Source organism: Lipotes vexillifer, unplaced genomic scaffold, assembly GCF_000442215.2.
Source record: "Lipotes vexillifer unplaced genomic scaffold, Lipotes_vexillifer_v1.1 scaffold1442, whole genome shotgun sequence".
NCBI lineage: Eukaryota > Metazoa > Chordata > Mammalia > Artiodactyla > Lipotidae > Lipotes > Lipotes vexillifer.
This window is the reverse complement of record NW_006797379.1, coordinates 29,634-56,579: the sequence shown is the minus strand read 5'-3', so window position 1 is coordinate 56,579 and position 26,946 is coordinate 29,634. Positions and strand designations below refer to the sequence as shown.

At 44.2% G+C, this 26,946-nt stretch overlaps 1 protein-coding gene across 1 annotated transcript in view; it reads right to left on the bottom strand.

Moving 5' to 3' along the window:
• SMPX (small muscle protein X-linked) overlaps positions 1-26,946 on the bottom strand; it is a 51,382-nt gene that overhangs the window by 7,600 nt on the left and 16,836 nt on the right. The window contains exon 4 of the mRNA XM_007469300.1: positions 21,561-21,709. Within this exon, the coding sequence (XP_007469362.1) occupies positions 21,575-21,709 (135 nt within the window). The 3' untranslated portion in view covers positions 21,561-21,574. The remainder of the gene's footprint in view (positions 1-21,560; positions 21,710-26,946) is intronic.

Here is a 26,946-nt window from a genome sequence, read left to right as displayed (position 1 = left end):
CCAGGGGCCATTTGGTGATATGTGGAGACATTTTTGGTTATTAAAACCAGGAGGAGGGAGTGCCACTGACATCTAGTGGGTAGGGCCAGGGATGTGCTAAACAGCCTACAGGCCCCAGGACAACCCCCACTCCAAAGAGTTATCTAGCCCAAATGTCAATAGTGCTGAGGGTGAGAAACCCCACTCTAGAGAGGGCTGGTTCTGTGAACAAAAATGATCCCAAACCTGAGCTGGAAGGCTGTCTGCTCTGGTGTGATGAGTGGTCCCTTCTGAGAAGCATTTCTGATAAAACATATGAGTGATTTTTTTCTGATCAACTTTAATGAGATTAAGATCCCCTTGTGGGAAATTAGATTTACCTGCCTCACTAAATTAGCCTTGTGACAGAGTTTAAAGACGACTTGTACCCAGTCTAACAGTGTTGTCTAACCACGTTTTTTCCTATTCCAAGTTTTTGAACTGGCTTTTTGAAGCCTCTTTAAGCAGCTTTGAAATAAAGCTTTGACATGTGCTGGCAATGAATTCATCAGAGAAATTGCTTCAACACCCTTTGCCTTGCCAGCCTCCAAGCTGCTTCCCAGGTGGACCCTGTCTATAAATTCAACTGTTTACTGAGTGCCTTCTGTTGGAGACATTGTAGTGCAGACTCTGCTTTCAGGTCCCAGCAATCCTACTTACTAGCTGCTTCACCTTGGATAAGTGTTCTATTAGGTACAGGAAAGTAACAGTACCAAACTCCCAGGGATGTTGTGAGGATAACATATTAAAGTGTTTAGCAGAGTGCTTCCCACATAGTAAATGCTCGATAAATGTGAACTGTTACTATTACTCCCGAAAAAGCTTATAGATCGACGTGCCTGCCCTCCTCCTCTGCCGTCCAAGCAAGACTGAGTCTTTGTTGTCTTGGCGTCAAGCTCTTTGTGGCGCTGATGGTTGGTGGAGGTCTAAATGGGCGGAGAGCACTGAAAACAGTGAATTGAGTTGAAATTACAGAAAAAAGAAGGGCTGGGGCAATCGGATAACCGGATTCTGGGGAAAGGATGAAGAGACATTTGGGATAAGAAGTCTCTAGGATGAAGGACTTTCAGGCTGATAATGAATCAAGAATGTTTAGGTCACTTTACAATGTTAATCGTAGGTGAAGATTTGCATTCCTTTTTGACACCGCTTTCGATGATCAATTTATTTCTTTTGGAGGAGGCTATGTGCTTAAATGGTCTTAAAGGTGGAAACCAGATGCCTAGTTTTATTTTGGTTACATTATATGCCAGAAAATGTATTAAGTAGGCACTGTGGATACACTAGTGGGCAAGTTATCCCCCTTCATGGAACTGAACATCTAGAAGGAAAGTCAGACAAGAAAATAAGTGATGGCAATCCATTCCTCCATGGTGATGGGTGCAGCTGTGATGGGACAAAGGCAGCTGTGGATGCTTTATCCAGTTTAAGGGGCTATGGAAAGGCTTTTCCAAAATTGTATTTAAACTGAGACCTGAATGATGGGTAGGAGTTAGCCCGCTCATGGGTAGGGGAGAAGAGAGATTGGAAAATAATATTCTGAGCATGTGTAAAGGCCTAGAATCAGCATGACACCTCCCTGAAGTGGCTTGGAGCAAGGGATGCCCTGAGTGGGCAGAAATGCCAGTTGGGAGAACCTGGTGAGTCTGAGTCAGCTGGTGCAGGCCCTGGGGGCCATGCGGCTTGTTCTGCAGGGCAGTGACATGATCACTTTTGTGTTTTTACTTTTTTAAAAAACCTGTTTACTGCAGGGCTCTGGTGAGGAAAAATGAGGGAGAAAAGGCTTTAAGGAGTGAAGGGCACAGGTCACTCTGACAGCTGTGGGCTATTAATGCTCCAATTGTTCGTTGAGGTTATGTGCATGGCAGCAACAAGCATGGTGGATGAATGGAGTTTGCAAACCTTCTTTCAAGGTGAAAGAGGGGTCAAACATTTCAGAAACTTCACAGCACTTATCCAAGGGCTCTCGCCTGAGGATTGAGAAAGGCAGCCCCTCACCATCAGCAAGGGCCCAGGGACTCCCCACCGAAGGATCTCTGCTCCAGATCTCAGACTTCCAGCAGGGGCTTAGAAAAATTCCCACGGGCCTCCCACTTTATTTGGAGAACTAAATACGAGACAAATCACACGTGACCACAGACTGCCGGGTGGGCTCTCACCTGGCAGTGCGCAGTATTTTGTGGGCTAGGAAGAATCTGAGCTTAAACAAAGCAGAAATGGACAGTTTCTCCGATCCCATGGCTTCATTTATTGAACAGGGGAAATAAGCCTTGGGAGGAAGAAGGACCCATTCCTAACGATTTAACCATTAATAAAGCCCTGCTGTAAATGGAACTCAGGAGAGAAGGTAGCTTGTCAGACGGCGAAGAAGTGGCCCCATTAGGCGAAATAGGTCAGGCAGGGAGAAAGTCGCCCTGTTCCTGCTAGTTACATTGATCAGAGTGACAAGCCTTGTTGTTTTTTAACTGTTTGAAAAAGGATAGAGAATAAGAGGTTTCTTTCTGGTTGTTGTCCTTCTTAGAAGATGGCTGTTTCAAAGAGGGTCCTGAAAAGAAAAGAACTGATAGTATTTATCGCAGTTTTGAGTTTTGTGCTTAAAAACCTGTGTGTACGTGTTTTGAGAAACATAAGTTTTTACCGAAAAAAATTCTGTGCTTCTCCTAGGGAGTCCCTATGGCTGATCACTGTCTTTCCCTTGGGATTAATGAAACAGCAACTCCTAAGGAGGGTGGCCTTTCCATTGATTTTTTGTGTTACTCTCTGCTTTTTTTCACCCTCGGAAATCAAGAGAGAACAGGAAAACTATCACAATAGGAGAACAAAGCGAGGAGAGGGAGTAGTATACAAGCTAAGATTTATCCCTCCAACCCTGACTTTTTAGTTTACTTCTGGATTTGCCCTCCTTAAGAGGTTCCACTTTCTTCTCCTTCCTTTTGGAGCACCTCCTCCCTAATGACTCAAGGAAGTGAAGAAAAACGTTTCCCAAGTGCTCAGAGTTTGCACTTTGCTTATATGTTGTCTGGTTTATAAAAGCTTCTGCTGTTAAAAACATCATGGAAACTGGCTTCACATTTGGAAATAATCTTTCTAATCTCCCCAAAGATAAAAAACATTTGGTGTTTTAAATAAATACAAGAACTTGTGGATGGTGAGGATCAGTAAGGTGAAAAGAAAAGCAAATACTGAAATGTTAAGGCTATGTGACTTTGGGCAAAACCTCACTTCTCCAGACCTCAGTTTTCTCATCTGTAAAAAAAGAAAAAGAAAGAAGAAAGAGGGGTAGGCTGCTGTGTAGGCATCCTCCCAGATGGCCTCCAGTGAGTCTTGCCACCTGGCATTCATACCCTTGTATAGACCTGTCCAACACCAAGTAAAGCTGACTTGAGTAATCAGTAGCATATTACAGAAATGACAGAGTGTGACTTCCGAGACTGGGTCATAAAAACCAATGCAGCTTCCGCCTTGCTCTCTCTTGGATCACTGGCTATGGGGGAAGCCACCTGTCATGTTGTGAGGGCACTCAAGCAGCCTAGTGGCACCAAGGCCTCCTGATAACAGTTATCACCAGTCAGCTAGCTGATCACCTTTAAGATGAGTGCGCCAAATTAAAAGTGGATCTTCTAGTCTTAGTCAAGGGTTTAGATGACTGCAGTCCCAGCCAGTAGTATCTTGACGGCAACCTCATGAGGGATGCCAGCCAGAGTCATACAGCTCAGCCACTTCTGAATTCCTGACCCACAGAAACTCTGAGATAATATTATTGTTTTAAGCTGCTAGGTTTGGGGTAATTTGTTATACAGCAATATATAACTAATACGGTTGCCTTAAGCCAAGTCCAGCTGTTATATTTTATATGTCAATGAATAGGTGTTATTTCTGGGAATCCTGAAAAGTTGGCGTTTCATTTATGTCAAAAACCAGATCCTAGCTGCAGGGTAGGACTGTATTGCTTCAGGCCTTTCTAAAAAGATGAGTAGCCAGTCTCTAGAGACCTGGCGTCCTGAGAACTCATGGATTCAACTTTGTGGAAGCAGGCCAACACAGCTGGCTGACCTTGAACCAAAGCTTACAGTGCGATAGTTCAGCACCCAGCAATTAGTCCTTAGCACAACGTACCAAAAACGTATCCCACTTATATTATGTCTACACCCAGACCCTGAACTTGTTAAAAGAAACTTCAGTGGAATGGGGACTTACCTGGGCTCTGTTCTTAATGAGTCACTCCAAAGGGTGCAACTGGGATTATTTGGAGGGAACAACACCCCTAGCAGTTTTTAGTGTGAGATGAATTGGGATAGGGGTTAAAAGTTGCTGATTTCATGGTTAAACTCAAGTGACTCTCCAGGGCGGGGGACATATCTGTAAAGCAGGGGGTATAGAGAGGACCTCTGCATGGGCCTGGACCTTGGTTAGACTAAGTGGCAGTGGTGGTGCCCTGACCTGTAAGAATATGTCTCTATGTATCTTGGGATAGACACACATCACGACACTAACAAGGCACAGCACACTCACTAGGGGGAACCAGCGTGTCTTCAGCCCCTTCTAAGCCCTTCTAAGCTATTTTTTGGACTCATGTGGCAGTCTGGATAACTTAGTATCTCTTCCACATGTCCTGTCCCAAACAGAGGCTGTGGCTCACCACTGGATCACCCTCTGAATAAATGTACATATATGCTGCATGGCTTTCCAAGAGCGTGTGGCTTTTTTCCATAGTTAGAGACTTTCATCCCAGCCACCTTGACATTCAACCGAAGAAATACTTTTCCAAACGAGAAAGATTTCAGTTTGGTGTGTCCGTGGAGGGTCTGAGAAACATTCTCTAACTCAGTCCTTCTGACCTGAGTTGCACATTAGACTCACCCAGAGGTCTTGTGAAACATACCCTTCCCTCAAGGAATTATGCGTCGGGGTGGGGCTTGGGCAAGTCCAGGTGATCCTAGTGTGCAGTCAGCGCTGTGGATGGTCTAACTGTACCCAACAACTTGCTGCTGCCTGACTCCAGGACTAAGATAACTAGAATAAAAATAAGTGATTCTCACCCGAAGCCCAAGGCTGGACAACTCAGTTGTTCAGAAACTGGCTTCAGTTCTTACACCATAATATTTGAGAAAAGCTATACAACTGCCTATCAGTCAGCCAGGTAGCTGGGATCCTGGTCCTGTCTTGTATTGGACTTGAAAGATGTTCAAATTTAGAATGTCTTCTGTGTTTTATTTCCACTACCTGGACATCCATAACAGTATGCTTGAATGAAGATGATCAAACCTGGCTTTTTGGTCTCTGCATATATTTGAAACTTGGCAAGGCCTTCCTTAGAAATATTTCTACAGAGATTGGAAAAGTGACTCCTCTTCTTTCTTCCCAACCGCTGCATCCAGAGGTCTCTGTATTATTTCTTACAATTGCATGTGAATCTAAAATTATCTCAATAAAAAGTTTAAAAAGAAAACCAGGTTGTGGGGTACATTTGGCCCCTGGGCCCTGGTTTGCCAACCCTTGGACTGTAGCAGTGTTAGAACTTAACAGTTACAGAAATTAATATTGTTATCAGTGAGATTAAGTGACTGGTAGGTAAGTTGATGACACTAGCATTCCTCATGCATTATTATTAGGATTGTCCCTCATAATTTACACAGTACATTTCACCCCCATGGAACTTTATCTGCCACATGGAGAATCAGCCTGGGGCAATGGTTCAGAGTCAGACAGCCTGGATTTGAATTCTGGCTGCCCCACCGTCTAGCTGTGCCACCTTGGGGAGGTCATGTAGCTTCTCTGTGCCTCAGTTTTCTCCTGGGTTTTTTTGTTTTTTTTTTTTTTGTGGTACGCGGGCCTCTCACTGTTGTGGCCTCTCCCATTGTGGAGCACAGGCTCCGGACGCGCAGGCTCAGCAGCCATGGCTCACGGGCCCAGCCGCTCCGTGGCATGGGGGATCTTCCCAGACCAGGGCACGAACCCGTGTCCCCTGCATCGGCAGGCGGACTCCCAACCACTGCGCCACCAGGGAAGCCCTGTGCCTCAGTTTTCTCACCTGTAAAATGGAGCTCTTATGTATACTAACTCATTTAAGAATTACAAGGTAAAGTGCTTGGGACAGTGCCTGACCCTTGGAAGCACTATTATAAGCACTGATGATTGTTGCTTCATTGATACATTATGTATCTGAATTTCAGCAAGAAAATTTGGCCTAGTTGCTCACTATACCTTTGGATACTAGCTGTAAAACCGTGGACCAGATAATGGGATAGTTAGGGGATTTGGAATGTCCAGACCTAAACAATCTAGATTGATGGCTCTAGGTCAGTGGTTCTAAAAGTGTGGCCCCTAAACCAGCAGCAACAGTCCATGGGAACTTGTCAGAAATGCATATTCTCGGGCCCACCCCAGACCTACTGAATCAGAAACTGGAGGTGAGGCCCAGCAATCTAAGTCTCAGGAAGCCCTCCAGATGATGCTGATGTATGAGAAAGTTTGAGAACCACTACTCTAGGCCAATCCAAAGAGTTTCCATTGCCACAGCCCACAGGATGCTGTCCTTGGTGCTGCCTTGTCCCCACTTTCCTCAAGACCTCAGTTAAATACAGGGACGAGCTTGCTTCTCAAATTAACAGATCAGAGGTGCAAAGCCAGCCTGGAGGGATAACTACACTGTTAGATGCTGGAATGTGGACCTGAAATGATCTCAGTCGGTTGGAAGTGCCAGCCAAAATTCACAAAGTTGTGATTTTTAATAGTGCTTTATTTTTACCTAACGCAAATTTCTAACTCAAGTTTCTTGGCATTTTAACTCCTACATGTTCAGTGAGGTTGTCAGCAGTGATGGTGGGTATCCAGGCACCACATTTCTATTTAGCACCATGGCCAGGACTATAGGATTGCAGCAGGTTGACCCTGAGTACAGGAGCGAAGCCCTGCCCATCACCTCTTGGCATTTCATAATTTGATCACCTAGTGAGAAAGGGTGCCAGCCAGGAGAAAACAGAGTCTGCAGTCAATTATGAAGGGATGGCAGTGAGATGGTGGGGAGGTTCGGGGTCATTCTAATGCAGCTGCATTTGCCATCTGTTCTGGTCTCTGTGCATTATCAGCTGTTTTGTCTTATCTGGGCCACGTGCTCTTCCCATGCACTGGGATTCCCTGCCAGCCAGGGGCTCTAAGAGCAGCTCGGTGGTGTAGCCTGCTCCTGGCAGTGGAAGCAGGTCTATAATTGGCCCATAATTGGATTGGATTTGGCTCAGACTGACTCCCAGGTTGTCTCTCCCCTGACAGATAACCAGAAGTAAACTTCGTATATAATTCTGCAGGGAATCTGGGATGCCATTTCTTGGCTGTTGCTGACAATGGAGAGCTTTCCAGAAGAGCTGACCTTTAGGGTGATGATTTGGGGCTATCTTAGAGTGAAGTTTTCCCCAGGCCCATTGGTGTGCCACCTGGTCTTTCTGAAATTAAGACATTTCAACCAGATTTTCAAATTCCATGATCAAATGTGTGTGTGTGTGTGTGTGTGTGTGTGTGTGTGTGTATAAATGGTACAGTATTTTTTTTAATTAGGCAGCAAGAAAAACAGTAAATAGAAATGGAAATTGAGATAGTACCTTTCCTTTGAAATATATGTATAGATCTAAGTGGGTAGCTTAATCCTAGCCCTCTTTCTCTGTCAGTGAGAGAAGTCCCTCTGGGTATAAGCAGAGCCATTACCTGTCCTGGACCACAGCACAGTTTGTAACTAACCCCTCCTTGGCACCTGCTGCACACTGCATTGGTGGTCCTACTTTTCTGATTAAAAGGGATCACACTCATTTTCTACAGATGGACTTGACTAGACTTAATTAATAATTAGTCTTAGAACAAACTTCCTCTTGAGGGACATGACGATACATCCCACAATCTTCCACCCTGGGTGAAGTTGGAAGTCACATAAGAATGAACTGCAAATTTGATTCCTGCCCTACCTGTCTCATGGAACTGTTGTGAGCCTTGAAAGAGAATGAACACAGAAGTATGGTGGAATTCTTAAAATCAAGGGCAAGGGCTTGTTAATATTATTACTACAAGTAGGTTCTAGTTAAAAGATGGGATTTAAAACTTGCCATAAAACTCTAAATAAGCCTCTGTTTCCTCATTGCCAAGTTCATGGCTTCCCCTAAGGTGGCCATTTCACAGTCTCCAAGCTGCCATGTTATGCGGCACCTGTATTTATTACTGACTGCCTACCTGTTTCACTCTTATTACAAAGTAGGCATGACTTAATTGTCAAATTAAGTAACATCAGAAAGAGGGAGAAAACACTCCTGGAGAATAATAAGATGGGGAGATTGGATGTGAATGGGGCATAAGCCAGGACAGGATGTCATGGAGCAGACACAAAGGCACTTCTGGATGTTTAGATCGACATGGATCTTGTTTTAGTTTCTGGACCAGACTTCAATAGTACACAGTCTGTGTACAAAAGTTTACTAAAAAGATGAGATGCCTCTTTTTCTGGCCATCAGGCCCGTTCAAAATGCTCAGTAAAATGGTGTCTGAAATGCATTGTTTTACTTTTCCTTGATAGTAAGAGAATGGCAGCTTGACTCTTTAAATATTTCTTTAACTGATTCTCTTCAGAGAAAGATCAGAAATTGCAAACTGGACATATTTGGTAGTTAAAAGTGGCTGGGGAGGGGGTAGAGATCCCTTGAAGTCTCCAAAATCAAATGAAAGTGCTGAAGTGAAATGCTTGCCATTTTGCTGGCTTTGGAAATAGGAGCTGCTGCAGGTTTTGAAAAATGGGACTGCAGTGCCTCCTCCAGGAGAAAGGTGGTAACTGCAGATTAGAAATCATCTCAGGAATACTTCAAGGAGGGGTCCTCCCAGGTACTTACAAGGGTCTCAGTGAGCTCAGATTAGTCACAAACAATTAATGAGTTTTCTTTTTCAGTGAGCTTTTTCGTACTCCCTGGGGAAATATGTAGAGCCACTCTTCAGAGAGTATTTCATTTAAAAACCAACTAACCACCACTTGGCCTTGGAAGAAAGGGGCTGAGAGCAGAGTTGCATGAGCAAGTTGTAGGGACAACAAAGGGAAGGACATTTTCTGGATGCCACTTTGTGCCAGGTGCCCCATCTGAGTCAACTCACGGTCTTTATGGTTGCCTCTGAAGATCGGGATTATCATTTCTGTTTATAGACGTGGCTCAGAATGGTCAGGAACTTGCCCAAGGTCACAGACTTACTACGTGACATAGCCGGAAGTAGAGCGCAAGTGTGTCCCACTACATCCAGCACGTCCAGTGCTCAGTGTCTTAAATTAAGTTGGTAACATGCTATCGTTAGTAATAATAATAGCTCCCACTGCACTGGGGACTTTGTACACACCATGTATGTTAACTCAGTGTTTCTCACCCTCGACACTCCTGACATTTCTTGTGGGGGGCTGTCCTGCACGTTGTGGCATGTTTGGTGGCATCCCTGGCCTCTACCCACTAGATGCCAATAGTACCCACCCTGCGTTGTGACAACCGAAAATGTCTCCAAACATTGCTCAATGTCCCTTAGGACAGGGAGCGAAATTGCCCCCGTGAGGTAGGCATTTCTCTCATTCTTCAGAAAAAGAAACAGAGTGCTAAGCCAAATCACAGACCAAGAGAATAACAAAACCAGGGCATGAACCTACGCCTGCATCACCTCTAAAGTGTGTGCTCTTCAACCTTCTTTCAGTAGAATATTTGTTTTCCAACATCCTGTCTAGAATCTCTGTCACTTGTATTCAAAGGCCATGACGTGTTTCCTCCTTCCTGCTGCAGCTGTTATGTGCTAAAGTCCCCTCTCACATTCACACCCAACTAGACTGGGAGTCCCTCGGGGGACATTGTCTTGTATTGCCTACCGTTAGTGTGATAGTGCCTGGCATGGAGTAGGTGCCCAGATGTTCACTTAATAAAGGAGTGAATTCATTCCAGTACTTTAACCCTTTCTGTTCAAACCCAGTTCATGCTGTTAACTTGTTTTATGGAGAAAAACGTGAATTCAGCCAAAGTAAATTCCAGGTAGCCCAAGTACAAAATGATTAGGAAATTAAAATTGAGTCTGAATAAATGGATGTCTGAACACTCAGAATTTAATAACCCCGTTTGGTAAGTTTTCAGGAACTGCCGCTTCTAGAAGTAAAGAGCAGCCATGGTTCCTATCATTTGTTTCCAAAATTGGGCGTCAGGCAAGAGCTAGGCAGAAAAATGTGTATGATGTGCTAAGGATTCGGCTGCGTGTGTGACACGTCACGGAAGGAAGTGCCACTGTCCTTTCTAGAAGGTATCCAGTGACTTCTGGGTGGTAAGACAGGCTTGCTTTCTGCTGTTTTTCCAGCAGTCAACATGAATGGTTCTGAGCAGTCTTTGTGCCACCCGCCTGGTCGAAAACGACTCCAGTCTGTCCGCTGCTTAAAAGAAATTGTCCCTCAGTGAGAAGCCAATTGACTGTCCCTGCCTGGGATTAAAGCAGCCACCACCTCGCCATCTGCGTAAAGCCCTAAACCGGAGGGTGTGGAATGATCAGTTCCCGGGCAGGGAGCCGTGGCGAGGGAGTACAAGTTAAATGTGCAAGTCTCGATTTCCCCCTCGTGACTCTTTCTCCTTCTCAAATGCCACAACGTGCGGGGGGGAGTTAAAACGAGCAACGTTGTCACGATGCAGCCAAGCCTGATTAGACAGCCTGGAATTCACTTCCCCAGTTTTCTACGTGGGCTGCACACAGCATGAGAAGGCATGAAAGAAAAGGCTTCATGGGTAGGAGACGGCTGCCTCTTGATGACACAGAGACGCCTGCCAAGCCCTCGCTCAGCCCAGGAGCAAAGGAGGGCTCTGCAGAGGCCTGGCCTTCCTCTGCTGCAGTTTTGTCAGCACTCGGCCAGGGCCACAGCATCCCAGGCGCAGCCACCACTGCTACTGTTCCATCCCCTCTCCCTCCTCTTCCCCTCCTTTCCTTCCTTTCCTTCGCTGCCTTGGCCTTTCTCTCAGTGTCTCTCTCATGCCTTCTCTGATATTTACAGACATTAATGAACCCTCTGTTTTTCCAAGACCCTTAAAGAGAGCAAATTATTTGTGCTTCCAGGCAATATTCTGCCCATTCACCTGACCCCGGCTAGACTCCCTGATGTGTATTTGAATCCCCAAAGCTGACAACCTCGGCGCCTGGTGCATGCTTTATGCTCACTAAATACTTGTTGAATGACTGACTGAATGCATGCATGAATTGGATAAATGAATGAGCAAACGAATGAACGCGTGAATAAACCAACATGTCAGAGTTGTGGTGTCACCTCTTTGTGGAGGTGACAGTTTCTGCAGCCTCTTTAAGCCTTTGTTTGTTTTTACTGTGACCTAACGCAGTGAAATATTGGAAAAGCCCAGAAGACTACAGTTAAATAACATTTTTAAAGAATGCAGTGGGTGCTAGTGATTAAAAGGACTGGCTGTGGAGTGCGACAGATGACAGTTGGCATCTCACCTCCGTGACTTAAAAGCTGGATGACTTTGGTCAAGTTACACAAACTCTCTCAGCCTTCTTTTCCCCATAAATGAAATGGGCATCACAGTATATACTCCATGCAGTCAGCATGAGGAGTTAATGAAATAATGTATGTGAAGTGCAAGACACAGTGTCAGTTATATCACGAACATGTAACAAATGCTAACAACGACAATAAAAATGATGACATTAGGGGCTTCCTTGGTGGCGCAGTGGTTGAGAGTCCGCCTGCCGATGCAGGGGACACGGGTTCGTGCCCCGGTCCAGGAAGATCCCACATGCCGCGGAGAGGCTGGGCCTGTGAGCCATGGCTGCTGGGCCTGTACGTCCGGAGCCTGTGCTCCGCAACGGGAGAGGCCACAACAGTGAGAGGCCCACGTAACACAAAAAAAATGATGACATTGATGTTAGTGCTGATGATTACTAATACTTAATGTTTAACATTCATATTTTTAAAAACTTGGTGAGAGACTTCCCTGGTGGCGCAGTGGTTAAGAATCCGCCTGCCAACTCAGGGAGCACGGGTTCGAGCCCTGGTCCGGGAAGATGCCACATGCCGCAGAGCAACTAAGCCCGTGCACCACAACTACTGATCCTGCATTCTAGAGCCCGCGAGCCACAACTACTGAGCCCACGTGCCACAACTACTGAAGCCCGTGTGCCTAGATCCCATGCTCCACAGCAAAGAGAAGCCACCTCAATGAGCAGCCCGTGCACTGCAATGAAGAGTAGCCTCCACTCACCGCAACTAGAGAAAGCCCGCCCACAGCAACAAAGACCCAATGCAGCCATAAATAAATAAATAAATAGTTAATTAATTAATTAAAAAATAAATAAAAGACTTGATGAGCTGCTGAGATGACCTACTGCTTTCTGATACATTTGCGGTGAAAAAATAACCTACCAAAAATAGTTGTGTTTAAGGCCTAATATGTACCATATACCATAAATATATTTAGTTTACCAGTTGACAAGAGAATCATATATATTTAAGAGTGGCTGATTCCTAAGTCTCTGATTAATATGAAGAGATTATAAATATTGGGCAGTTAATTACTATTCTCTTTTTATTAATGTTTTGGTTTCTGTAAAATGCAGTGCATTGATTGCTTGGAAAGGAACGTTTGCAAGTTGGTCCTGGCATCAACTTTTCAAGTTGATCAATCAGGGTTACTTAGTCTCAGCACAACTAACATTTAGGACTGGATAATTCTTTGTTGTGGGGGGTGGGGGCTGTCCTGGGCATCGTGGGACATTGACCAGCATCCCTGACATCTCCCCACTAGGTTACAGTGGCAGTCCATACTTCCCTCAAGTTGTGACAACTCAAACTGTATCTAGACATGGCCCTCTGCCCCCAGAACCACTGGGTTAGGGTAATGAGTTCCATTGCATTGGGAGCAGGGCAAGTGCCAGTGGTAACTGCCCTTTAGCCCGTGGAAATCTACATGCCAGAGTACAAGGTTTTACAAAATTTGGTCCTGAGTCACCTCTGCCTTCTAGAGAGCTGGCCGGAGCAGATGTGCTTCTCTGGACTCAGATCTATTCTCACCAATTCCACATCCCTACTGAGAATTCACACGCTAGGCCCTCCAGATCTCTGTTTTAATAGAAACCATCCAGGTAGCTTCTGTGTGTTTGTGTGTGTTTGCTGTAGAGAGGCTCTTAAAGCAACTGCCACGATCAGCTCGAAGGCTCCTCACATTCGCCCTCAAGAGTACTTTACACCCACACAAGCTGTAACCAGGGCCTAGAACAGTAGCTTTGCCAGGCAGGTTAACAAACGAATAAAACCTTGATGCAGTTCAGAACCACTGCAAAACTCATCTTTATCCTAACCAAGTGGGGAGCAGGAAAAAAAAAGAGCATCACAAATCAAAAGAAATGTGGCTTCACTAGAGAGTGAAAAATCTCAGCATAAAACCGTTTCCTTCAAACAAAATGAATAGAGCTTCTGTAACTGGGTCAAAGCAGGGAACATTCCAAAATTGAGGACAAAAAATTTGCAGCAAACCACAGAGAAGACATTTGGAGAAGTTGTTGGGTAAGTTTAGTTCTGCGTAAAACAATAAATCAGTCCTCTGTCTTCTGGCAGAGGGAAAAGGTTATGAAATCATGATAAGTCAAAGACTATGAAAAATAAATCATCTTAATTCTGAAAGCTACAAAGCAGCATAAAAAACTCTTATGATAGAGAAAGACAAATACTATATGATCTCACTTATATGTAGAATCTAAAATGCACACACACAGTCATAGAAAAGGAGATCAGATATATGGTTACCAGAGGCAGAGCGGGGGAGGGGGAATTGGAGGAAGGTCGTCAAAAAGTACAAACTTCCAGTTACAAGGCAAAGAAGTACTAGGGATGTAACGTACAACACAGCACAGTGGCTATAGCTAACGCTGCTGTGTGGTATACAGGAAAGTTAAGAGAGTAGATCCTAAGAGTCCTCATCACAAGGAGAAAAATGTTTTTCTTTTTTCTCCTTTCTTTTCTTTTTATTGTATCTGTATGAGATGATGAATGCTAGCTGAACCTATTTCTGTAATCATTTCACAGTATATGTAAATCAAACCATCCAGCTGTATGCCTTAAACTTAGGCAGTGATGTATGTCAATTATTTCTCAGTAAAACTGGAAAAATATTCTTATGAGAAAATGTGAAGTGGAAAAAGCAAGATTCAAAACCATACATGTGCTATGAATGATGCTCTGTAGGAAAAAAGTAAAAGGAGAGCCAGTTCCCATTTATGTGTAGTTATTCTGTACCAGGTGCTATGCCTAGATGTACTTTTAAAAACACCTCTCCCTAATCCTTCACATCTCCCTAATCCTAAACCCTATGAGGGAGACACCATTTTCTGCTTTTTATGAAACGAGGAAATAGAGACATAGAGCTCAAGGTTGCAAAGGTAGAAGGTAATGAGACCAAGTCTTCATGACCTAAAGCCCCATATTGTTAGCAACTTAGTTGTATTGCATTCCATATGTAAACCCAAGGGGAAAACTGGAAGGGAAGATATCAACTTGAGTATTATTATAAATGGTGACCTTACAGGTGATTACATTTTATTTCCCAGCTTCTATTATGTTGTTACAGTGTTTATATAAATAGATTGTTTTAGCTTATTACATTTTACCATTTAAAAGGGCTGATATTTCCATTCATGCATCAGTTTAATCATTTGCCATTTACGTAGATATGGGTTAAGCTTACTCTAAGATGATAAAGGGCCTGGTTCCCAAATATGGAGCTGCTAATATTGATTTGATTGGTTGGTTATTGATTGATTTGAGATCTTTGTTCTTTTTTAATATAGGCATTTACAACTATTAGTTTCCCTCTAAGCACTGCTTTTGCTGCATGCCACAGTTTGGTATCTTGTATTTTCATTTTCATTTGTCTCAAAGTATTTTCTAATTTCCCTTGTGATTTCTTCTTTGACTGATTGGTTATTTTTTTTAAAGGAATCTTGCGTTTTTTTTTTTTTTTTTTAAATTTATGGCTGTGTTGGCTCTTCGTTTCTGTGCGAGGGCTTTCCCCAGTTGCGGCAAGTGGGGGCCACTCCTCATCGCGGTGCGCGGGCCTCTCACTATCGCGGCCTCTCTTGTTTCGGAGCACAGGCTCCAGACGCGCAGGCTCAGTAATTATGGCTCATGAGGCTAGTTGCTCCGCGGTATGTGGGATCTTCCCAGACCAGGGCTCGAACCTGTGTCCCCTGCAATGGCAGGCAGATTCTCAACCACTGCGCCACCAGGGAAGCCCGACTGATTGGTTATTTACGAGTGCTGTTTAAGTTCCACAACGTGTGAATTTCCAAAACTTCTCTCTGTTCTTGACTTCTAATTTCATTCTATTGTACTCTGAGGGCATACTTGCCATGATTTCAATCCTTTTAAATTTATTGAGACTTGTTTTATGGCCTAACATGAAATAAGTCCTGGACAATGTGCCATATGTGCACTTGAGAAGAATGTGTACTCTGATATTGTTGGGTGGAGTGTTCCGCTGATGTCAGTTATATCCAGTTGGTTTATAGTGTTATTCAAGTCTTCTGTTTCTGCTATAGACTGAATGTCTAATGTCCCCCCACCCCAAATTCATATGTTGAAACTTAATCCACAGTGTGATGGTATTAGGAGGTGGGGCCTTTGGGAGGTGAAAGGTCATGAGGGTGCAGCCCTCGTGAATGGAGTTAGTGCCTTATAAAAGAAACCCCAGAGAACTTCCTTGCCCCTTCTGCTGTGTGAGAACACAGGGAGAAGATGGCCATCTATGAACCAGGAAGCAAGTTCTCACCAGACACCAAATCTGCTGGTGCCTTGATCTTGGACTTCCCACCCTCTAGAGCTGTGAGAAATGAATTTATGTTGTTCATAAACCACCCAGTCTATGGTATTCTTTTATACTGGCCTAAAGAGACTGAGACAGTTTCCTTGTTGATCTTCTGTCTAGTTGCTCTATCCATTATTGAAAGTGGAGTATTGAAGTTGCCTGCTATTATTGCTCAATTGTCTATTTCTCCCTCAAATTCTGTTAGTTTTCGTTTCATGTATTTTGGGGGTCTGTTGTTAGGTGCTAAACACACTTCATCAAGGGTCTGAGTACATCAATTTGCCCTTCTGCTAACACTGTCAAAATTAGCCTTTGAATCAGCAAGAACAATCGTGATGCGTAATGCTTAACATTTAAGAGTAATGAACACCTTATGTTCTCCTCGATCAGAGATGGCATCTTTCTCGATGACTGGTTGGTAAATATGTCTTATCTGGACATAGGCGTTCTTTGAAAAATAAATCCAAAGAATTCTTGAAAATTAAATGATTTTCTTCTGGATTTACATATTTTTCTCCCCTTTTGAGGAAAATGAGCCAACCTTGACATTTTCCCTAATTATTCAGTTTCCCAGAGGAATAAAGTTATAATCAGTGAATTAAAGTCAAATTTCTGAGCCCTTTACTGATCGCGGTCAACAACGTTACCGTCAGTCCTTGACAGAAAAGCTAGTCTTGCTTTTAATTAGTAATCTCCCTCAGAATGCAAGGACTTGGAAAGTCTACAAGAACACATTTCTAGGGGACACCAGGCTTGCTGTGGTCAGGGCACCAGTAATAAGGCATGTGTGCTCAAGATGTATCAGACGTGCCCTAGCCTCTAAGAAGCTATATGCTGGCATCATGAAGAAGATTTAAAAAGCAAATGAATGCATCACTTTGGTAAGGATTGTGACAGCACAAACAGAAGATGCCGGAGTTGGGGCAAAGTGCTGGATGGAGAAGGCATGCCTCCTACAACAGGGCATTATAATGGTTCTTTTCCAAACTACAAAATCTAGAATCAAGGCTGGTTGACCAATGTGGGGTATGGGATAGAGACTAACTTGAGACCAAGGCGCAGCGTATGGGTGTACAGGAGTTACGGATCATTCCAATTCACTCTCACTTATTGCACTATAGCAGTGTTTCTCAAAGTATGGTCCAATGCCCACTGGGTGACTTCGAAAGACTTCCTCATTCCAAAATGCAAGTGCTTTACTCAGTTCTTACAACAAAATGGAGATTCATTGCATAGACTTTCAGTTACATACATGGCCAAAAGCTACTAAGTGAGTTATTAAGAATCACTACAATTTTGCATTTTTCTAAAACCCTGGTTTAGTACATAATCATCAAGTCTGGCTGTTGCACAACACACGGCCATGCTGCAATGTCCAACACAGAGAGGAGTAATTCCTGCCACTTCAGAAGGACAATTTCTTTCTAGTGCTTCATCACTCCCAGGGCTTTCAATTGCTGCTATCTTTGTGTTCATTAACATAATTGTGAATTCTTCTTAGGGTTTATGTTTGTTAATCATTCTTCTCATAACTGCTGCATTGCTGCTACTTTGATACTTATTTTTTTCCTCTCTAATTCTTTGTTATCACTGAGTTCTTCTACTGCTGGAAAAAGAGAAGAGCTGATGTAGGCAGGTTGTGGAATCTTGCTTTGCTCTGCCCCAAAAGTTTAAGAAGTATTGCCCTAGAGGAACTGTTTGGTCTCAGCAGGCTGGCCCAATAATGATGCTCTGGACATTCCCTGCATCCAGAGGTTATCTCTGAGCCTCTGTTTAAACCATTCCATTCCCACCACCTCCTTGAAATTGTCCCTGATGCCAAATGATTGTGAGTTCCCCCTCTCGTAAGTCATAACCTTGCTTTGCTCTACTGCCTACTTGTTAGTGGGTCATAAACAACCATGGGTATCTTGAATCACTGAGCTGCTATCTAGTTCTTGAATTGTTACCTATCTTTTGAAGTATTTTATTTTTATCTTTCCATCAAGACCTAAGTATCCTGAGAGCAGGGACCAAGTCTGACATCTATATATCTTATAGCACGGAATGAAGAAAATGCCTACGGTGCAGAAGCCAGTTACAAAGGTTTATTACTGGGCACCTGTGGTCTATCTGGGCATTGAGAGTGGACGCAGAATCTATTGGACACCTGCCCTTAGCAGTCCTCCAGGTTCCCCAGACCCCTGTCCGTGAAGTCTGAGGTGGCATCCCCTGCAGCTACAAGCAAACAAGCTGACAGTGGCTTTTGACGGTGGACATGGGGTGGGGATTCCTGATCATGCAGCAAACAAGCAGGCATGCGAGTGTAGGAGGGTTCTTGGTTTTCAGACATTGCTGCTGGTCCTGTCTCTTCATCTGGCTCCTGGGCTTGCTTGAATCACCATTTGGCCACCATAAACCACAGCCAGGAGAATCCTGAGAGGTACAGGGCTGAACACCTGCCTTTCCCTGCCCCAGCCTGTTCCAGCGTGGATTAGGGCCCCATTTGGGATTCTCCCGTGTCTCTTGGTCTTGACTTGGTATGTGCTGCCTCTGTGTGGCCTGGTTCTGGTTCCTGATGAGGTCCAGGCCCTAACTCCTTTGCCACAAGCCGTGATTACTGATCTCTAACTGGCTAGTCATTGGCCTTTCTGATTCTTGTCCTATAGTATTTTTTATCTATTTTCATGAACAATTCTAGCCATGACACAGGGCATGGAAAGAATCTGAAACCCCACTTAAAAGGAAGTGCTGATCTTAGCTAGAAGGAGGTGCTGCTCTGTCTTATGTCTAAAATATTGTAATAGTTATATCCTAGACTTTGAGCCTTATGTCTTGTGGTTTTCATAGTTTGGTACTATGGACTTATTCACTCAGTCTTCAAACAATGACCTGTTTGGTTAAATCATTGAACAATACATGGTGAGGGCAGGTGATGAAGTGGTGGTCCAAAATGAGAAAGTCAAATCCAGCCAGAGAGGGGCAAAATGACGGCTGGTCCAGGGTATTTACTGTTTATGATTCCGCTGAATCAATCAACGTTAAGAAATGTTCTCCCTCTGTGACCATAAACCATGACCACGGAAGTCTCAAAATCTGACAGATTTGCAGGAGAAGAATTGATGAGTCAAAAACAAACCAGCTCACTACCTCTCCTACAGGAAATAAAGATCACTCCTTGGGTCAAAACAATGACTGTCCTCATCGGGAACTCAGATCAATTACCTGGACAACTTAGGTTTTCACATTCCTGTAGAATAAGAACAAATAGGCGTCTCCGAGTGGCCTTTTGCATTATTAGAATTTGTTCAGGAGAGAAGAATCATTAAAGTCTTCTGTGAGAAAATGAAGTAACAAAAAATGTTTTCTGGATACTCTAGTACCTTTTTGCTATTTTATGGAGTTTGTATTGTTCCCCATTACTGTGACCATAGATGCAAGGCTACAGAATCAGCCTCGCTGCTGAATAACACCGCAAGATTCTCTCTGAACTAATTTTATTTATTTTTTTATTTTTTTGGCCACTCTGCACGGCATGCGGTATCTTAGTTCCCCAACCAGGGATCAAACCCGCACCCCCTGCAGTGGAAGCGTGGAGTCTTAAGCATTGGACCGCCAGGGAAGTCCATCCCCTCTCTGAACTAATTTTAAAACAGCATTCCTTTGGATCTTCCAAACAAAATTCTTCTGAAACTGGAACTGGGGTTAAATTTAGGTTGACAAGGATTTCATAAAAGCAAAACCCTTTAAAATTTGCATTAAAAATTCATGTGTCAGGACTTCCCTGGTGTCTCAGTGGTTAACAATCTGCCTGCCAATGCAGGGGACATGGGTTCGATCCCTGCTCCAGGAAGATCCCACATGCCGTGGAGCAACTAAGCCCGTGCACCACAACTACTGAGCCTGCACTCTAGAGCCTGCGAGCCACAACTACTGAGCCCTCGTGCCAGAACTATTGAAGCCCGCACGCCTAGAGCCCCATGCTCCACAACAAGAGAAGCTACTGCAATGAGAAGCCCACGCACCGCAACAAAGAGCAGCCCCCGCTCGCCACAACGGGAGAAAGCCCACGCGCAGCAATGAAGACCCAACACAGCCAAAAATAAATTAATTAAAAAAAAAATTCACATGTCTAGTTGAACAGCCCTGGTTGGGTGATGATAATAAATATTCCCAAAAGTTCATTTCACTTCTGCGGGCTTTCTCACAAGAAAGTTCTGTAGCTTTGTCCCAAGCATATTAGAATATTTCATCTCAGCTTGGCAACACAAGCAGGACTGATATAATGATAGTCATCAGTTTGCTTCATTCTGTCATAATTAATACCAAGTGTGTGTGGCCATGCTTCAGGTCAGTTCCTGCTCACGTCACTCTGTCCCCATCCAGGTTCCTGGGATTCACGCTATGGTCATAGAATCCACTGTGTTTTATTCTTACTCCTTTGTTCTTTCATGTAACTGTGCTGAAAACACTAGATACTGTCCTGTTCTTTTAACTCAAACTGGCTCCTACACTATGAAGAAATCTTTTCGGCAGAACTTACTTGCAATTGTCCTAGTAAGTCAGCATAAGCGTGACTCCATCACGAGTGGGATTGTCTCACAGAACGTCTGTTCTTCATTATGTTTACAGAAGACACTGTAGGGCCCCATTGCTGTGCTTGCCTTTGCCATCTACGTGGTCAGAAGATGTCACCGTAATACCCACAGGGAGTGTATCATGAAACTTAACAAACAATAGGTAGAATGCTCCTCACACCGTATCTGTCACATGATAAGTAATCAGTATATGTATCTAGTGTTCAGTACATAGCAGATACTCAATAAATATTGGTTTAATAAATGAATGACTGGATGAATGAACAAATGAATGGACAATCAGCCAGATAAATACCTGTTTTATGTTTTGCCAATATAGATTCCTCTCCTCTAGACTTAAACTTCTGCTTAAGAAATGGAATAAACTGTGCGTGGTGGCCTTCAGTAATGTTGGGGAAAGCTCCCAGGGTCTCATAGGAGAAAGAGCCATGACTTGGGCCAATTCCACAAGCCTACTACTGACAGAAATCCCACACCAGTCTGCAGGCATCAGGTCTTCAGTGAAGGGTGGGGCTGAGCCCTCACGAGGGGATCATTACTGAACAGAGCCAATGAAAATAAAGTCACAGGCCCTGCTTGCAGTGCCTCTAAGGGTGGCAGGTACAATTTTGAGCCTGCCTTTCCCTCCTCTACTTACAGAGTCATTACCAGGCCCTCTTGGTCTGCCTTACACACACCTGGGCTACCACCAGACCTCCTCAGCTCCTTGCCCCTCTGATCCTCCAGCTCAGAAGTAGCTCATCGCTCTTTGGGGCATCTGGGTAGGGAAACTGAGGCATGCAATGATGGAGGGCTCCCTGTACCCGAAGATCAAAAGCTCCTCAAGGACCCCCTCCCAAGCATCTTTCCTCTCCCAGCCCCACCCTTCCCCAACCAAGAAGGTAACCAGCAAGGGGATGGCAGGCAAACATCCTCAATGGCCCTCTGACTGGTTTGGGAATAAGATAGGCTTAAAAGCTTGGCTTTACATACCAGAAAAACTTTGCGCCGGAAATACTGGTCTAACTTGAAGGTCCTGATCCTTAGCAAACACTTCTGGAATTCCAGACTCCTTCGGTGCAAGGCTTCCATAAACCATTTTTATAGTGGTCTTTTTGAGACAAAAGAGTTTTTCACTCACCTTTTTTCTTCCAACTACTGTTCAGCTTTGGGGACATACTTCAGTTCACTTTTAATATTCTGGATCTCTGATAGGTTGACCGCAGGTCCTGGAAGTTTCTTAGCTCCTGGAATTGGCTTCTTCTCCTCATCCAAAGTGGGAGGAGCACCCTGAAGAGAAAAAAAGGAGAAAGATTTAGCTCACCGAAAAAGACATTTGGTCTCTCTAGGTCATAGACATGGAGCAGAAAACAATTAAAGCAAAAATAGTGTCCGAGAGTAATTCTAGCAGAGTGACTTTTTTCTTGTGCTGTTGGGATACCCTCAGAGTTTCAAGATCTCCTGAAGTTTATAGAGGACTAAAGTTGGAAGAAGAAAACAAGTAATTTCCGCATCACTTAGAAAACACAAGAGTACTGTTCAGTGTCTGATAGCTAATAAAAATTACCACTAGTTAAAAGGATTTGTGTCGTGTTTCCAAGAGAAGCATCTTAAAAGATCAAATTTAACTTGGTATCATAATATCATAAGACGCCTGAAAGGCACAGGCTTGTAGACTGTTAGTGCACGGCTACCTCTAACAATGACTTGGTCCAGGAGTTTTCCGTTCTTTTGTTTGGGGTGCAGCGGCTGCCAGCCTTTATTACAATGACATTTCTGGGAAGCAGAAACAAACTGAAACTGACATCAGCAAAACCTTTTTGAATATGGGTGGGGTAGGATGGAGTGGCAGAGGAGGCCCAGCTCTCCCCTCCTGCTTTGGAAAGCATTTTACGTTTCCTATCATTTTATGTTTTTCTGTTGTTGTGGCTTTAGGGCGGGACCATATCCTATACATTTTTCTGTGGCTCCTCCCATGCCTGGTGCAGAAGTGCACAGGCACACTTGTTGATGGTTGTTTAGGTGATTAAGCCTGAGAATGTGCCATAGTGACAAATCTATGCCTCTATGTACGTACACCAAACACATGTATTAACAGTGGCTGTAAAACAGTAAGATCCGTTGCTGTGTGTAGCTCCTAGAACTCCAGTTCATTACTACAGACAGTTGCTGGTTAGCTCATTCCTCCTATTTTCTAGCAGTGGGGGGCATATTCCCCAGGGCCCTGGAACGAAGGTGTTGGAGGAACATTTGATCTCTGTGGCAGCCACAGGAGCACGCCTCTCGGATCAGTTTCCTGCAGGGAGGATAATTGAATGACAGGCCCAGCTGCTTCACCCTGAAACCCGCCCATCACCACGCTGAGGTCACACTTCCCACGGCTGCTCGTGGCCAATGACTGAGTGTCATAGGATCCTAAGGCGAGCCTGTTCCTGGGAGACCTGGGACTCCTCTGGGAGGGACTTGGGCTCGAGAATTTTCCTTAGAACAGCACTGTTGTCTAAGATGCTTCCGCCCAACCCTCTGTCCCAGTCTCCTTCACCTGCCTCACGGTCTGAGGACCCTCTCATTTTTCATTACAAGTGTTTTCCCCAATAAATGTTTTGCCCATCGAATCCCATCTTTGTATCTGCTTCTTGGAGGACCCAAATTAACAGGCCCCCTGTGAGACTGGCAGAGCTCCACCTGCTGGGCCAGCAACTGAGTGAACCAATACAGTTCTGGGAAAAAGAATAAGAAACTGCACGTTTTTCTCAGGTGCAAGCCCTGTGCCCATATGTGTTGCCGGCCTAACTAGGCAGCCCTGTAACTTGGGTATTAAAGCCAATGCCGTGCTTTAGCCCCCATGTGGCTCCTACATCTAGTTCTCAAATTGTCTAAACCCTAAAGGGAAAGGGCAGAAAATGTTCAAGCTTCCCAAACTTTAACCAATTATTTGGTAGATGTGTCCTTTACAGAAACGTTTTTAAATTGCTTATTTGAGGGGCTCATGGTTTTTCCTGTAGTCATTTTCTTTGAATCTGACCCAGTGCTGCTGAAATAGCTAACATGTCACCCACACGAAATGATACAGTAGTTCGATGTAGACTGTACCTGTTGTAAATATCTGTTGTATATATCTGGAAAATGTTTCCCCGGGCCAATGTAGAGAGTCATAGGCTCAGCTTCCTTTCATCGTGCACGCACATTCATCATTTATAAATGCAGATTTAGAAGCAATAGTTAAAACTGTTAAACATCCATTTGGAGGACATGGTATTCCAAAATGTTCTTTGTTGGGCTTTTGGAAAGAAATTTTAAACAAGGCTATAAAGTGCTCTTTAAAAAAATTTTTGTATATATATATATATATATATATATATATATATATATATGTATGTAGTGGTGAAATGAAAAATGTTTCCTCACATATAAATGTTCCCATGGTTGTTAGGTGGGTAGATCTTAATAAAGAAGTATGAAGGAGAAAAATGTTTCCAGTTCCTTCTGTTAAGTTCCTGGGTGAGTCATAATCACTATCTTTCTAATATCAAAATATGCTATACTGGCACAATTAACACAGAAAACCAGCGTATGCAGTTATGTGTCTGTGTGCAAAGATTTACTGTGCAAACATTCACAGTTAAAGGATGAAAATACTTAATGTTAGGCACTTTCCTTTAAATTTATTAAAACCTCAATGCACTGTGTTTTTTATTTATCAAGGTAAAACTTTTAACACTTGATTTGGTAAGGTCACATATAGTGGAAAATTATAAGTGGGTATATTTAAGAACTAGGTTTTAATATATTGACTCAGGAGGGGGTTAGTGGTGGTGCATATTCTTAACTGAATCTTCTCTCATCTTTTAAAAAATAATGCGAATCAGATTCCATTTTTTTCTATGAATTTGTTATCATAAGAATTATAATACATTAAGGCATGAACAGGCAGTGTCCAGATGGCTTCATTTGGCTAAGTATGCTCTCTTTTCTTTTGTAAGTAGATATTTGAATTGAGAAGGGATATGGAAGACGTTCTTTGGTTTTAGATAAAGAAAGCTTGAGAGAAGGCTTATCAGCCCCGCGCCATTCCCAGTTTCAGAAATGGCTGTCACAGGGAAATGCCCCCCTTGGGGGGTGACAGAGTATTTGTAAAATTTGGCAAAATGGTGAACCGTTTCCCAGCTATCTCACCTTCATCGCCCTCTTTACTACCAGATGCCCTATTTAGTTTTCCCCTAAACTCTCTTCTGTATGACACAACAGCCTGATGTGCTTGTTATGCTCATACACTGGAGACTTAATAATAACAGCAAACACACTTCTAGCTCTTCTAAGTTACACCTACTAACTCATTTAATCCTCACATCAATTCTCAATCCGTGGGACTTCCCTCGCGCTGCAGTGGTTAAGAATCCGCCTGCCAGTGCAGGGGACACGGGTTTGATCCCTGCCCCGGGAAGATCCCACATGCCGTGGAGCAACTAAGCCCGTGCACCACAACTACTGAGTCTGCGCTCTAGAGCCCGCGAGCCACAACTACTGAGCCCACGTGCCACAACTACTGAAGCCCGCGCACCTAGAGCCTGTGCTCTGCAACAAGAGAAGCCACCACAATGAGAAGCCCACGCACCGCAACAAAGAGTAACCCCCGCTCACCGCAACTAGAGAAAGCCCGCGCACAGCAATGAAGACCCTACACAGCCAAGAAATAATTAATTAATTAATTAAAAAATTCTCAATCTGCTACCATTATTATCCCTATTTTACAGTTGAGGAAACTGAGGCACAAGGTGAGGGGGTTAAGAAACTTGCCCACGGCCTCACAGCTAGGAAGTAGCAAGACTAGAATTAAATAGTGTATTTGCATCCTGTGAAGGGACCAGGTGGAGAGGGAAATAATTAACGGAAAATTGCAATGTGCTGTTTTGTGGCTTAATAATGATGTAATTGAGAGGTTTGGGAGGCAGAGCAGGGGCTTTTCAATACACTTCAAATCACTTTGATCAAGCAGCTGCCTTGTCTTATGCAGAGCAAGGGCTTACAGAGACCATAGGTGGGCGCGAGACTCAGCCAGTGCTCACAGGCCTTGTCAGATGGCCCGTCCTGGCTTCCTGCTAGGGTCCATCTTCTTCACGTCTGAGATGGTGGCGGGTTTGAGATGGGGGCGCTCCTGGCTGTGATAGAGGTGGCCTGTTCTGTTCAGGAGTGGTTTGTTATGCCCTCGACTTTAGACAGTGATTATCTTAATGGTAAGCTAAGCAATGAATCCCCAATCTAAGAAAGTAAGCAATTCCGAGGTTTTAAACTGGATAGTAATAGAAAAGCGGGGCTCTACAGGTTATTTGAATTCAGATTCCATTTTCCCATTCAAATTATGCAACCAAAGGTCGCTGGGGCCTCGTAGCCAAACCACGCTGCCTAACTGCTCCCCTTGCAATATTGCTTCCGTGAGAAACTTACTCCAAGGTCCAGCCCAGAACTTGAGTCATTAGATCCCACCTCTCCGTAAGACCCCACAAGTCCTGCGAGTCCCCTTCTGCTCTCACAATAAGGGAATACCACCCCTCGCCACCCTCCCGACCGGTGAGCCCCCACAAGAAAGGTGTAGCTTAATTCAAGAAACACTCCTGGCGTCTCTGGATCTCTGTGGATACCTCGCTCCCTCCATCCTGAGAAGAATGTCGGTTGACCATTTGTTTATGTGGTTGGTCATAAAGTAAGTTTTCAAAACCCAGGCTGCAACAGTTCCTAGTTCTTTTGGAATGTGCTGGAACCATCAGGCTGGGGGCAAGGCAAGAGCGCGAGCAGGGCGCTTTCCCCAGCCCCTCGCTGGGGCGCTTGTGTGGAGGAGAGCGCCAGCTGTAGAGAAGGGGCGGGGCCGCCTCCACCACAGCGGCGATGGGCGCAAGCCTCCGAAACAATAGCCGCATCAGTCAATTCAGTGCGAAACGAGAGTCAGGCTACCTTCCAACTGATTGCCAGACACTGTGACACACAGCGTACGAGGAAGCACAGGAAGAAAACCCAGTTACAGATGAATGGAGATGTAGAAAGAATGCCTTTCTGCCCTCCCTTCTACCTCCCTGTGCTTTTTTCTTACAACATGTGAAATAATAGGCCCAGGAGTCCTTCATAAAAATTGGATAATTCGATCGATCGATGAACAGTCATTTATTGAATACATGACTCTTTCCTCACAGCAACCCTCTGAGGAATGGACGGAATCGTCTTTTGCAGACAGAGACTCAGATACTTGACCAAAGTCCCAGAGGGAGAGCTCATGATCATGAGCTACCTGGGTGGCCAAGTTAGCAGCAGCAGAACTTGAAATCATGTACCATCAGAGCCGAGGAGGGCCAGGTCTTTTCAGCTTGTATGTTGAAAATTTGTTATTCATCAAGGGTGACTTAGTGACTGCAACTCCAGAACTTGACGATGTCACTCAAATACTCAAATATCTCCTCCTTTCAAACACTATCTTTCTAGGGCTTCCCTGGTGGCGCAGTGGTTGAGAGTCCGCCTGCCGATGCGGGGGACACGGG